The 14,824-nt window shown below is 40.3% G+C and overlaps 1 protein-coding gene across 1 annotated transcript in view; it reads left to right on the forward strand.

Moving 5' to 3' along the window:
* Positions 1-14,824, forward strand: part of LOC101863350 (deleted in malignant brain tumors 1 protein) — a gene marked incomplete in the record, with an annotated part of 20,776 nt that overhangs the window by 1,947 nt on the left and 4,005 nt on the right. Inside the window, 8 exon segments of the mRNA XM_005100670.3 lie at positions 855-1,020; positions 2,321-2,565; positions 3,527-3,689; positions 6,369-6,580; positions 8,052-8,242; positions 10,632-10,720; positions 13,112-13,211; positions 14,574-14,776. Of these exon segments, the coding sequence (XP_005100727.2) occupies positions 855-1,020; positions 2,321-2,565; positions 3,527-3,689; positions 6,369-6,580; positions 8,052-8,242; positions 10,632-10,720; positions 13,112-13,211; positions 14,574-14,776 (1,369 nt within the window).

The raw sequence follows: 14,824 nt of genomic DNA on the forward strand, positions 1-14,824 counted from the left end.
CATCTCTCTCTCACTCACGCTCTGATCACTGTTCTCTCAGACTTTCTATCTAAATCCCGTTCACCTTTCTCTCTCACACTTTCTCTTTCTCTCTCTTACTTTCTCTCTCTAATTTCTGTTCTTATTATAGGCACTTTCATTCATGTTAACCCCCTTTGTGACACACGGTCAGTTTGTGCTTCACCGGGCATAGTTTTGGATCACCAGGGACACGGAGTAGCGCTAGATTTAGTGGTCAGTTTCCTATAATTAGGTCCAATTTGCAAACACTACTAACTATATCTAAAAGTAAAAGGAAAAATACTCCCGAATTTAAATCTGTGATTAGTTTGACAAAATGTATCTAACAGAAGCAGTATTTCAGAATACAACCCATGAAGAACGGTGTTAGTCATTATGGTCCTCGCGCTCCGCAAGGCATGACGAACTCCGTACATCACAGCGTCATGTTGGATCATTCGCAGTGTAAAAAATAATAACGAACAGCGTACGTCATAATTATTATAATTATAGGTCATGAAGGGGTTAAGATTTTCCTCAAGCTTATTCTTTTAACTGCAGAAGAAATAAAAAAACTACAACTGTGAACAAATAAGTTACCGTACAACTTTCAAGTGTAATGTACAGTCAACTCGGCTTGCATTTAACTCACTTCTGTTGATCTTCGGTGAAATTGATCTTTTTCTCAGGTCCCAGCACCTTTTCTTCTTTACAGATCCCAAAGGTTAAGTTGAACTTTGGATGAGTGGATCTTTTTGTCTCTCACCCTCGGTGACATCAACCCATCCATAGTCAACTGTACTAGTTTTTTCCATGGTGATAAACTTTCTCTTTTCATGATATATTGCCTTCAGGTGTCACGGTCACAAATATCCGCATCGTTAATGACCAAGACCCGAACAGTCGACAAGTCGGGAGACTCGAGATCCAAGTGGACAATGCGGGCCAGTGGGGAGGCGTCTGCGATGACAAGTTTGGCCAGAACGAGGCTATCGTGGCTTGCCGTATGCTGGGATTCACGTAAGTTGTGTATTAGTTTTAGTAAGAGTTTTACGGTACTTGCGACACCAATAAGTCATTTAAGTGCCTTAGATTAGAAGTGTTACCAGAGAGTAATACATCATCATCATCCAGTGCCAGATCTGCGACAGACATTGGTGATCATGGTTCTCCATTCATTTCTTTCCTCGGATGCTCTAAAAAAAACTATGTTTCCCTGATACAGAAAGTTAAAAAAATGGAGAGATGTGTACGATATATGTTTGATTGGAAAGAGGCAGCAAAGTGCACCCACCAATCACCCACATTTAGACTATAGGATTCTTCTATTTAGGAGATTTCACATTCACTACACCTATTTACAAACTAACAAAAGTGTGCATGTATGTATGCATGCATGTGTACACACTTACACCTACTCACATACACAGGGACACACATACACATAAATGCACACACACATTAATACACACTCACACACATACGCACACACGCACACACACACACACACACACACAAACACACACACACACTCTCATGCATGAGCTCCATCTCTTTGCTTCAGTTCCATCTTTCTCACAACAGAAGGTAAAAGGAATGGGGGAAGTTCATCTAGGATAGAACACATAGAATAAGCCAGTGCTTTGTTGAGTACGAATGGTCTAATGGTTAGCCTTTTGGACTCGCAACTGATTTGAAGGTGGTGGGTTTGAATCCCCTCAGGGACTCGACATTGTATTCTTGGGGAAGCACTTTACACAAATTTTCCTCACTTATTAACACTTACAGTACCGTCGGCAACTTAAGTCTCCAGGCTGTAGTATGCGCTCACTACTGCTGGCGACTGTAGTCGCCGACGCAACCAGGCGCTAGGCACACTAAACATAATTAAACAATGAATGGACGCACTGCACTGAAGTAAATACCAAAGGGAGTCACTCTATATATGATAGCTGAATGATTGATGAGCCTCTATGAATTTTTCAAGTGTGTTTCTCGGGCTGCCAAGGTTTTTTTAATTAAAAAAATTTCTACCACGACTTCAGATGTGTGTAGATGTATGGGGAAGAGAGGGTATGTGAGAGTTTGTGTGTGTGTGTGTGTGTGTGTCTGTGTGTGTGTGTGTGTGTGTGTGTGTGCTCGTGTGAGTGGTGACACACCAAACCAATGTGCAAGCTTCTTGATATTTAAATTATGTATCTTCTCTTCTCTCTTCTCTTCTCTTCTCTTGCTTTCTCTTATCTTATTTTGTCTTATATTATATGATATTTATTATCTAAATTTCTAATCTTATCTTATTTCATCTTATCTTATCTAAAAGGAATGGAGGACAAGCAATTCTGGACGGCAGGTATGGATTTGTGGGAAGTTTTCTCATGGATGATACCGAGTGTCGAGGAGACGAAGGCAACTTGACCCAGTGTCTCGCCTCTCAGCAAAGCGACTGCACCAGGTCCTCGGACTTCATGGTGGGCTTGCAGTGTAACGACAACATCGGCCCAGGGGGGGGAACCCCGAGCCCCGTGGTCACCACCACTCAGGCAGCCAGCGTCATCAGTGACAATTGTAAGTCCCTCTCTGGTTCTGTATTATTATTATATTATTATAGTAGAGGGTTTTACGGCGCTCGCAACTGCACAAGGTCATATGAGCGCCAAGGAGTGAGTGCCAACAGAGAAGTCTTTACAGGGAATCAGACTTATTCTGCTCTCCTCTCTAGCTTCAACAGCACAGGGTCTGCTTCGACTATCAAAGCACCCCGGAAATAACAGGTCACAAGAGAGTGACAAACATACAAAAGAAGTAGCGGAAAATGACAATAGTAAGGATTAGGAAAGAAAAAGCAGCAGTTCCCTGTTGTGGATCAGGCACAGTTATGAGCGTGACAAGAATCAGCCCATTTACAATTCTACTGTGCTTGAACAAGAAATGTCCCCCCGTTGGGAATGACCTAAAGACACTACAGTCAGTAACACTGCCCTGGGGGGAGTCTGTTTCTGTACTGGGCAAAAGAATTTAAAGTTCATTTAAAATCATACGTTACGAAAGTGATGCATCGTAGTGAAATCATGTGCTTATCTAAAGATTGAAGTCAAAGAAACCAACATTTTTCTGCTCATTGGGCAATTTTTATCCTTTCTTTTTTATTTTTTTGGCTTACCACCATTTGTGTCCATTAAAAAATATATATCAGTTGTTTAGATTTTACAGCAAAACTTTAATCGAAGGCTCAAAAAATGTAAATTCCCAGTTTCCAAGGATACTTTAGCTTTAGAAGTCATCAATTTTGGCTGCCATTTTTTCGCAAATTTGAACTGAGATGTGATGAGTGTGTTTTGATCTTAAGAAAGGTACATAATAATCCATATACTCAAAAGCTGACCAGCACCTGATTCCACCATGTTGTGACATATAATGATGTAATATATAAGTTCCTTTATTTGGACCTTTTAATACTACTTCCATTCTCCAAGATATTTTTTTAATGACCTCGTTTATCATAGTGTTCTTTTCCGTCTGTTCACAGGTCAAACGACTAACCCGACTGTCCGTCTTGTCGGGAAGCAAGGTGTTCCTGGTATAGGTTTTGTAGAAATCCAGAACCCGAACACTCGCCGCTGGGGGTTTGTGTGTGACGACGGCTGGAACGAGATGGCCGCCAAAGTTGTTTGTGCGCAGTTGTGCTTCCCGTAAGTTTTGATTTGCGTCGAGTCGAATGAAATTGTCTCCACTGCTATTTACAGGCCTCTGTAGTCAAGTGATTTACAGGTGTCTGTGGTGTAGTTATTCAAGTTTCAGTTTTATTGTAACCGTTGGTGAATTTGTATTGCATTTTATATTTTTAGTGAACACATTGTCAAGCTCATTGCAAGACATTATACTGTGTTTTATGAGTACACATACACATGTCGATTAATTTTAAGATGTGACGTCTTTTTTTTATGTAATGCGCATTGAGCCTTTTTGAGGAAATCGAAATGTGCAGCATAAATGCTATTTAATATTATTATTAGTGGTTATGTGCTTCGCTCATGTATGCGGGTAAAGATTAGAGGTGTTACAAGAGAGTAACAAACACAAATAAGAAGGAGGAGACATAAGGATGATAGATGTTTGATAGGAAAGAAGGATCAAACCATACCAGAGCACACCTCACCAACCACCCACAATTAAATTGCTTTGGTGGGATTTATTGACCTATTGTATGAGGTTAATGCCCCTTTCAGCACTGTCAGGTCATTTAAGAGACGCGATCTCCAAATTTAGCATCCACCTCCATTAGGATCGAGCCAAATTGATGAAGAGCCTTCTATAAAAACTCTGCCACTTTGGGAATTCCAACCAGGACCATCCGCTCTGTAGTCCAGCATGGTATCTTTATTGATGAGATTCTAGCTAAGTAGCTTGATCGTGTAAGGGAAAATCTTAAGGACAGCTCGTCTTCAAACATAAGAAAAATATTGGAAACAACCGTTCAAGATCAAAGAAAAACACTTTTACCTCGAAGATTTTCGAGAGATGAAATTGCCAGTTTGTTAATGTTTGAGAACATAATGGGCTGCTTGCTCTGTGTGCTTCCCTGGAAGAAGAAAGTGTTTCTGAGTGTTGTAGGCTTTGCTGGGGCAATAATTTAGATTGTAAAGTGTCTAGAGCTTGCTGTTAAATCGGTATATATACTATATAAATGCTATTCATTATCATTATCATTATATTGATTTTGAAAGCTCAGATGTGCTTTTCAAAAACTGTGAGAAAAAAATATCAATAAAGGCAAGATGAAGTTCTTCACAGGTAAAATATGAGGGCAGTACATCTTAACATCAGCTGTCACTTTCTGGTCATCAGTGAATATCTTTTCAGATGTACAAAAAATCAATTCAAGGGCACTCGATAACTTATGAAGAGAAAGTTGGCAGTGTTTGAAAATGTTGAAGGGAATGTTTTATCAGAGGGAAAGATTTTACTTTAGTTGATGGCAAATTAGAGTCACATAGGCATAATGTGTTGATAGCTGCCAGGCCCCTCTCTGCTGTGTGCCTGTCAGAATACATCTGTCCCCGTCGTTTTACGCTAGAAAAAAATTATGAAATTATGCAAGATGAGCCCAAAAATGTGAAATTATACGATTCTGTTAATTTTAAAAAAGAATGATAAAGGAAAATAATCAGAAATTAGACAAAAAATGATCAAATTTTGAAAAAATTATGCGGGGTGCATAAATCCACGGGTACAGATATATATGACACATGTTCTGTACCTTTTTATGTAGAAACTGCAGCATTAAATGACAAACTGGTCTCTGTAAGTTGCCGAGTTGACTCCTTCCTCATTTCATTTCTGTGTACTTTAGAATGCTAAGGATGTGTTAGTACTCTTCTTGTGAGTGGTTTGCCGGTTCTCTGTTACGTATAGTTTGCTTCTTCTTTCCTAGCGAACATCTATCATCTTTATCTCTCATCCTTTCTTTCTTCACAAGTCACTCTCTAGGAACACCTCTAGTCTTCAGCTTTTACGTGACATATTTGTATTGCAAATGCTGTAAAATTCTTTCTAAAAAAAAATTTAAAAAATGCGCTTCACCATGTCATCTGTATTTGATGCACAGAAGAGTAAACATAATACCACTCTGGCATGCACTTGGGTCCATCAGGTTAAATGAAACTTTTAAATTAAAGATTTTTTTAAAGGGGCAACTCTTCTCAGTCAGAATTGTTCTCCTTAGCCATGGCGGAAGCCACATGTCACCTCTAACCTCATTTCTTATGTTTTGCTCTAAGAAATATCATAGGCCTGCTCTACTGTTGCGTTGATCACCATCTGACAATGACTGACACATCTGACAATGACTGACACATCTGACAATGACTGACACATCTGACAATGACTGACAAACTATGATTGTGTCACGACGTGGTGGAATCAGGCTCTCGTCAATTTTTGGGCATGTAGAGTTATTGGTATCATCTTAAAGTTTTTTCGTTTTCTTGCTTTGGATGAAAAAACTATCCATTTATCTTGAATAGAAGTCAAGATATTTGCGAATGAAGGAGGTAGGGGTCACCTAGTTTCAGAGGTGCCTTTAGCGAGAAAAGGGCTGCCAAAGATGAGTTATTTCCTTAGCTTGAGAGTCCGTGGAAACTGAAAATTTGCTTTTTTTGTGACTTTAATCAGATTTTCAGTAAAATCCAAACAGAAATGTGTTTTTTCATTAGCATGAAAGGTGTTGAGTCCAAAATCGAAAATTCGATAAAAATTCACAAACCTGCGGAAAAATGCCAGTTATTTCACTTTGATTATTTTGCCGAGCGCCTGATTTTGCCATGCTGCCTCACAATTAAAATTATGTTATTTATCATCTTTCTCAACAGAACGACGTACATAGCAAAACCGGGTATCCCCGCGGAGCATCGAGTTCAGCCCGCCAACCCAGACGTGATCCTGGATAACACGCAGTGTGCTGGGACGGAGGCCTCGCTGCAAGACTGTCCGCACGCCGCGTGGGGAGTGGAGGATTGTCTTGAGACAGACGGGGAGCTGGCGGGCGTGCAGTGTGTGGCTGCCAACTACGAGCCTCCGCCACGTAAGAAAAGATCGTCAGCAAGCTGTTCATTGGTTCTAAACCCAGGAAACAAAATTTTTCAATAAAGAGAACAATTTGTTTCATTCTTTTAGAGAATTTTTCAGTAAAGAGGAACATTTGGTTCATTCTTTTAAAACAATTTTCAGTAAAGAGAAAGATTTGTTTCATTCTTTAAAAAACCGTGCGCAAAATATGTGTATTTTGTCACTCTTTTTCAACGTTTGGAATTTGAATTTCGACAGAACATTTCTTGAGCACATACAACTGATACCACAGATTTATGCTTCCGTGGAAGCCGAGAATGTTTCTGAGTGTTCTCAGAGGGTCTGCTGGGGTAATAATAATTGTAAAGCGCTTAGAGCATGCTCTTGAGCATGGATATGCGCTATATAAATGCAATTATTATTATTATTATTATTATTATTATTATTATTTAAAAACTAATTTTTTAAAAATGAAACATGTTGGGCTCAGCACATCTGAACAGCTGGTTAGTGAGATCCCATTGGTCAAAGAACTGCGTCTCAGGAATGCCAAATCTCCTTTTTTTCCGGTTTTTACCGGTTTTTTTCCTACACTTGCGAAGGAAAGGGGAATGGTGAGAGAAATGTTTTTGTTTGCTCATTTAAAGATTTTACAAGGTTCGTTTTAGGTGAGGTGTAATGCTCCGCTCATTTTCCTTTATTTTTCCAAAATCGTTTGGCATCCCTGCCGTCTGCATGATCAGATCACATTGTGTTGGGTGTCAGGAAATAATGCTGGCCAAAGCAGCACACTACAGTAGCGATAAATAGTTCATCTATCAGTGTCTGACGATTGCCAGTACAGGTGTGGTTCTTCTGCAGAGCCTGGTTGTGCTCTGCAGCCAAAAGTGTTTAATGTTCTATTGCGAAAAGTACCCTCAAACAGAAAATGTCGGTGGTTGGCGGATGCTCTGGTGCTGTTTGCTTCTTCTTTCCTGTCAAACATCTATCGTCCTTATCTCCTCTTCTTCTTTTTTATGTTTGTTACATAAAGCAGCCAGCAACAAGCACTTGCCAACCGTTTTATCAAACAGCCCTAACTATGTAGATAGTACGGTAAAACGTCTACCGTGCCATACCAAAGTTCTCGTGCTTTAATTAAGTTGTTGTTGTTATCGATCCAGGGCTTTAATTAAGTATAATAGAATGTTCAGCAGTGACCCAAAAACCACTCTTTGAACTAACTCAGGAGATGACGACACTTGCAGCTAGTTTGGCTGGTCATTAATATCAAAAGCAGTGAGTTTGTACTGTGCGACTGTCATATTTGTTATTGCTATTACCATTGTTGTTATTATCGTTATTAGTGTTATTATCTTTAATTTTATTGTTATTGTTTATTATTATTATTACAGGTATTATTATTATTATTATTATTATTATTATCATTATCACTATTATAATTTTCTTTTTCTTATTATTAATTTCTCACTGTTGACTTTCCTCAGCTCCGGTGCCAGACTTGCAGTGCGCCAACGGTCTTCTGGTGGCGACTTTCTCACGTATAAGTGACCCAGACCTGGAGGCCAAGCATATAACGGTGTTCTCCGATCCCGCGTGTGCCGACGTCAGCAAAGACACAACCACCACGGCGGTGTCCATTTCCATACCGGTCAACAAATGTGGAACAATTTTATCTGTGAGTTGTGTTTGCAAATTTGTTAGAGGTTTTTGCTTTAGTAAGTGTTTTACCCCTTCTATATGGCTGTGAATGCTGGACAATCACTAAAGACAGTGAAAATAAAATAGAAGCAACAGAAATGTGGTTTCTTGGGAGACTGCTTAGAGTATCATGGAAGGAAAGGAAATCAAATGAGGTAGAGCTTGATGAAGCCCACGTGGGACGCTCAATGTTAACAATCAAGAAACGACTAATGAAGTTTTTGGGACACATAAATAGACATAAGGGTCTTGAACATCTAGCTCTCACTGGCAAAATGGAGGGCAAGCGAGGCAGGGGTTGGCCCAGAACAACATACTTGGGGAACCTAAACAAATTGGTAATAGGGAAAGATCAGGGAAATGTAGCTTTATTGAGAGCATCATCCAAGCAAAGGAATGAATGGAGAACCATGATCGCTGATGTCTGTCGCAGATATGGCACTGGATGATGAAGTGTTTTATAGAAATTGCAACACAATTAGGTCATATAGGTGATAAGGATTAGAGGTGTTACAGGAGAGTAACAAACACAAAAAAGAAGGAGAAATAAGGATGATAGATGCTTGATAGGAAGGAAGAAGCAAACCATACCAGAGCACCTGCCAACCACCCACTTGTTAGAGCTGATAATTAACTTCTGCTAATACAGTCTACCCTGCTCTAATGGTCACCTGGCCAAGACAGTAACATGTACAAACGGCCACTTCCCGTTTCTTGCTTCTTCTTCTTCTTCTCGATCACATCACACTTGAAGTCTGGTATCTGTCATAAATTGGGCCGTTCTGCTCAGTTCATCTGTCGGCCCATATAGCTTCTCTTGTAGCATCAGTGGGGTTGGCCAAGTTTCCTGTCTCAGGGCCCCTGTGTCTTGCAGTGCTGAAGGATGTGTTCAACTGTTCGATCCGCCTCTCCACACTGGCATTTTGGTGATTGTACTAGTTTAAAACATTTGTACATATGTTGTCTCAATCTAGTGTGTTGTGCCTTTACTTGCGTTTTTCTACATTATAATGACACTGACCAAGAGGTCTGCCTGTTTGAGACAAGCGCTTTTCTTCTCAACTATGGGTGGCCATCTTGGATGTTGTTGTTGTTGTTTTCAAATCCCTTTAGCTGTGAGCATATCGCTCTTGGCAACGCAATGCCTCCCTCAAGTAACCACGGGTCCTTGTCATCTGGTCAACGCCAGAGTAAAGCAGGCTTTGTAAGTCTGTAGGTGTGTGTAGGAGCCTGTGTCGAAGAACTGCCAGGTTTGGGCAGTGAAGGAGAAGATGTTCAACGGTCTCCTCGTGGTAGTCACAATGTCTGCAATGGGCTTCCCACTTGGGGTTAATTCTATTTATGTGCTTGTTGGTGTGTAAGTGTCCTGTGCACGCTCTGAAGATCAAAGTCTGACCAGCTCTACATAAGAATTCGAAGGGACTTTGGGGTTGGGTTTGTCCATGTACCCGAAGAGAGATCTTCCTGTTTCTGCTTTGGCCCATCTGTTTAGCCACTCGTCTCTGCTTTTGGCTTGGATGATCCCTCTGCAGGTCTGTAAAGAGGCGGGCCGTCTTTTCTAAAAGCTGTTAATGGCCATGAAAGAAAAAAATGTCGTTAAAAAAAAGATTTCTTTTTCCAGTACAAATACTCCTTTTCTGAAAAGCTTCAAAGGCCATTAAGGGACAAAATGTATGAGTCATGTGTAGCTTTGAGAAAAGAGATTCATTCATCTTGCAAGAAGAAAACTACTTCTAGTGCAAGCTGTGGTGTTTCTCATGGAACTGATGATGCTGTCTTGGTCTTATCTCCAAGACAATGAGCTGGAAAAATGTATTATCTTCTTAAAAGACCCCCCCTAAAAAAAATCACAGCCACATCCACTGACATATGTGTCGCGACGCGGGGGAGGCAGGCGCTCGTCAATTTTTGGGCATGTGTAGTTATTGGTATTATCTGAAAGCTGTTTTCTTTGCTTTGCTTCCAATGAAAAAAAGTATCCATTTATCTTGAATAGAAATCAAAATATTTACAATTGAAGGAAGTGAGATAGCCTGGTTTCATTGGTGAAATTAGCAGGAAAATGGCCACCAAAGTTTGGTAACTCTAGTAGCTAAAGAGTCCTTGAAAACAGAAAAATGACATATTTTGTGCCTTAATCAACGTTTTTCAGTAAAATTAACTGGAAATGGGTTTTCATATGGACCTAAAAGAGGTTAAACAAAAAAATTACAAATTCATTAAAAATTTCCAAACTAACAGAAAAATGCCTGTTTCTCCGTTTTCGTTATTTTGACGAGCACCTGATTTCACCAGGCTGCTTCACGTATGTTGTTCTCGGTCCACAGACGTATAATTGTTTATGTCAATGTTGGTCTCCACCACAGGGAAATGCTACCCATGTGCGTTACTCCAACATTCTCAAATATGACTACACAAGTCAGGAGGGATTTATCACCAGAGTCAACACCTATAGGTAGGATTTATCACCAGAGTCAACACCTACAGGTAGGCTCTTCTTAAAATGGGAGCAAGCACTACCTAGAGGTCACGTTTTTGTTCTCTTCTTGTTCAACCAGCTCTTTCTTTTTCAAGGCTGCCCATTAAAATTTCTGCATCCCCCCCCCCACCACAATCTTAAAAGACGGGTAATAATATAGTCTGCCTTCAGCTTTTCAGATGTCTTCTTCTTCTTCTTCTTCTTCTTCTTCTTCTTCTTCTTCTTCTTCTATCCCGTGGTTGGGGCAACCGTGGGCTCACCACTGCATCTGACAACCAGCTCTCGCCATTTCTCTTTGTCCTCTGCTTCCCTCAGATTGTCACCCATCGTCTTCCCTCTCAACTCTGTGATTTTGTCCTCCCATCTCTTTCTCTGCCTTCCTCTCTTTCTCTTTCCTTGCACGGTTCCTTGTAGGATTGTTTTGGCAAGTCCTGCGGATCTTGTGACATGGTTCAGATGTACTGAGCCCAAATTTTGTGAATGAAAGCTTGTAGCTGTTACTTAATCTGTTTCCAGAGAAATGTTTTGTTGAAATTCTAACTCTAATTTTAAATGTTAAAAAGCAAGGAAAGGTACATTTTGTAGGTACAAATATTTTTTTAAATAATGACGCAGTTTTGTTTTGTTTCCCCTCTCTCCTGAAAAAGTTTTACTTTTTGGGCTTAGAACAGCTGAATAGTTTGTTGGCAATTTGTCAATAGCAGCATTTAGCACTGTCGAAACCACTGACTTATTTCAGCTTGATTTTCTTGTTTTTCAAGGTACATTTTGAATGCCTGCAAATATTGCTAGCATTGCAGAATTCTCAGTATATGTGCCTCTGAAAACAGCTAAATATCAATTGAGCGTGTATGTGTGTGAATGGGAGTGTGTGTGTGTGTGTGTGTGTGTGTGTGTGTGTGTGTGTGTGTGTGTGTGTGTACCTGTCTATATGTGTGTTGTGTTGTGTGTGTGTGTCTGTGTGTGTGTGTCTGTGTTGACATATGCAGCAAATTTATCTGTATGGAGATTCAAAAAACGTATTTTGTCTTAACTTACCTATTTAATCTTTTCTTTGCTTAAGAGCTCAATATGTCTGAAAAGGTCTTAAGAGATCCCACATAATTTGTAGTTTTTCCAAACATTGAGTTTTAGTCCACTTTCAGATTGTATGTGGGAAGGATGAAACACAATATGATTTATAGACCTTAGTTTTGAAGCATATGACACTGTTGAAACTTAAACACAGTTTTGTGCATGTGCAGATTTTGCCCCCCCCAAAAAAATGTCTCATTTCTCAGAGAGAGTTCTTGAAATATTTGACCGAATTGAAGTGGTGGCTTAATGGTTAAGCTCTGAAACTCGCAACCATAAGGTCCTGGGTTCAAATCCTGTCAGGAGCCTGACTGTTGTGTCCTTCTGAAAGTCACTTTACACAAATTTTCCTCACTCCACCCAGGGGGGAATGGGTACCCGGCTATAGACAGTGAAAGATCTTGTCCGTTTGTTAATCTTTGAGCTCTTAATCAGCTGCTTGTACTGTACGCTTCCCGTAAAGTTGAGAATGTTTTTGAGTGTTCTATGGTCTGCTGGCGGTAATAATAGAGTGTTACGCTCATAGAGCGTGCCGTCGAGTAGGAACATGCGCTATTCAAATGCTATTTATTATTATTATTATTGTTATTATTAGTATTAGTATTATCGAGAAAGCCTTACTATACCAGGAACTACTGCTATTTAACATAAGTCATTGACAATTTTCAGGTTGTCTTCAAAGGCACACACAAAGGCTTAGTATAGTCTGACTGTAGTAATTTGACTGTAAAAGATCTCCTTCTATTTATAGGGAAGGGAGATTGGAAAGTCACAAAGAAAACTTACTTGAGAGAGAGAGAGAGAGATAGAAAGAGAGAGAGAGAGAGGGAGAAATTCTGTTTATAGTCAAACCCCCCACCCACCCCCACTTTTCCCATCCTGCACCCATACTTTCTGATTCACCCAAATTACAATATTTTTTTTATTTTCAAGATATTAATCTCTTGTCCGTTGTTCTAAATGATACCAATGTGCCCAAAAATTTACCAGCGCCTGATTCCATTGCGTCGTGACACATATGTGAGACGTGCTGACCAAATGAGTTACTTATCGCAATCAGGGAATGGAGATATTGGCTGAAAATCAATACAAGGGTCAAATTTGTAGATCTTTAAGTAATGCTATACTCTTCAAGTTTAACATGCCTTTTATCATTTACTCCTAATGAATTGTAAAAAGTCAACCTATAAATTAGACGTATCTTTTTCATCAGGGCTAAAATCCGAGAAGTAACTCATTTTGTCAGCACTCCTCACATATGTCTTTCTTATCTAATGTAAACTTCCTTTGCAGGATTATATTGGACTGCTCGTACCCACGGAACGACACCGTGACTCAACGGGTCCAGCCTTTGACAGAGTCGGTCACCCAGAGTGCAATAGGGCGCTTCCAGGTATAGTAAGGTCAAAAAATGTGGGTGGTTGGTGGGTGCTCTGGTGTGGTTTGCTTCTTCTTTCCTATCAAACATCTATTGTCCTTATCTCCCCTTCTTCTTTTTTATGTTTGTTACTCTCTTGTAACACCTTTAATCTTCTGACGCTCATATGACCTTATGCAGTTGCGAGTGCTGTAAACCCTCTACTAAAACTACCCTAAAAGAGAGATTTCATGCCTGTCTCATCTCTTAATCCTTAACAGCAGGCTATTTTATTTAGCTCCCACTTCCCCTCTTGACCTTGGTAACACTAGAATCCTCGACTCCCAAGGCTCAGCCAATACTGATTCTGTCTGGGTTTTTTTTTTTTTTTCAGACATTAACCCTTTGCAGTCACTTGGCGCAGTAATGCGCTGGTGAAAATAATCCGTTCCGGTCACCTGGCGCTTTTCTGTGCCAGGCCCGAGAAGTCTGTTGCAGTCGCTCTCATGGCCGGGTGACCAGATGGGGTACTTTGTACTGCTGGCTGGGTGACTGCAAAGTGTTGACAACAATTCTATACTGCTTTTTAAAAAGTTTTAGACACTGCGTTTGTCGCATTCCGCGACACCCAAAAGGGTATAAGCGGCGGATAAAAATAAACGTTAGACGCTGCGTCACATTTTGCTCAATATCCTGTAGGCTTATTATCTTAAGCTTAGTTTTGAACCGCGTGGGCGAGAGCCGTGGGCTCTTGACTCCCAGTTGTCACGTAGAAATGTTGTTTTAAATGGACATAAAAGGTGTTAAAACAAAAAACAAAAATAATAATTTGAAAAAAAAAAGTGCCCAACTGCTAGAAAAATGGCGGTTTCCATGATCACGTTATTTTGATGAGCGCCTGATTTCACAGCAACAATGCCTTACTATTTGTGAGGCATCGTGGTTAAACCAGGGGCTCGTCAAAATGATGAAATCGGAGAAAAGGGCATATTTCCACAAGTTTGGCAACTTTTATCGTAATTTTGTTTTTTGGCTAAACACCTTTTATGTTTGTATGAAAATACATTTGCATTTGATTTTTACTGAAAACCCTTGTTTAAAGGCACACAATATGTAATTTTCAGTTTTCCAGGACTCAGAAGCTATTGAAGTTGCCAAACTTTGGCTGCCATTTTCTCATTAATTTAACCACTGAAACCAGGCTACCCCACCTTCTTCAATCGCAAATATCTTGACCTCTATTCAAGCTAGATGGATAATGTTTTCATTCAAAGCAAGGCAAATGAATAAGCTTTCAGGTGATATCAATAGCTCCACATGCCCAAAAATTGACGAGCGCCTGATTCCACCACGTCATGCCACATTTAACTTTGTCTCTTCTTCTCTGCTCCGGGTCAGTTCTCCATGGAGGTTTACCGTAACGACAGCTTCAGCACCCCCGAGGTGACGAACCCGGTGCAGATCCCACTGGGCGAGTACCTGAACATGGCCGTGCTGATGACAGACTACGATGACCAGCTGAAGCTTGTGGTCACGGACTGCTTGACTACTCCGGCCGGAGACGTACTGGGAAATGTGAAAAAGGTTCTGTTTTCAAACAAGTAAGTAATGAAGGGGAGTTGGGGGGGGGGAGGGAGGGGGGGGGGGGG

This window comes from Aplysia californica, unplaced genomic scaffold (assembly GCF_000002075.1).
Source record: "Aplysia californica isolate F4 #8 unplaced genomic scaffold, AplCal3.0 scaffold00255, whole genome shotgun sequence".
Classification (NCBI taxonomy): Eukaryota; Metazoa; Mollusca; class Gastropoda; order Aplysiida; family Aplysiidae; genus Aplysia; species Aplysia californica.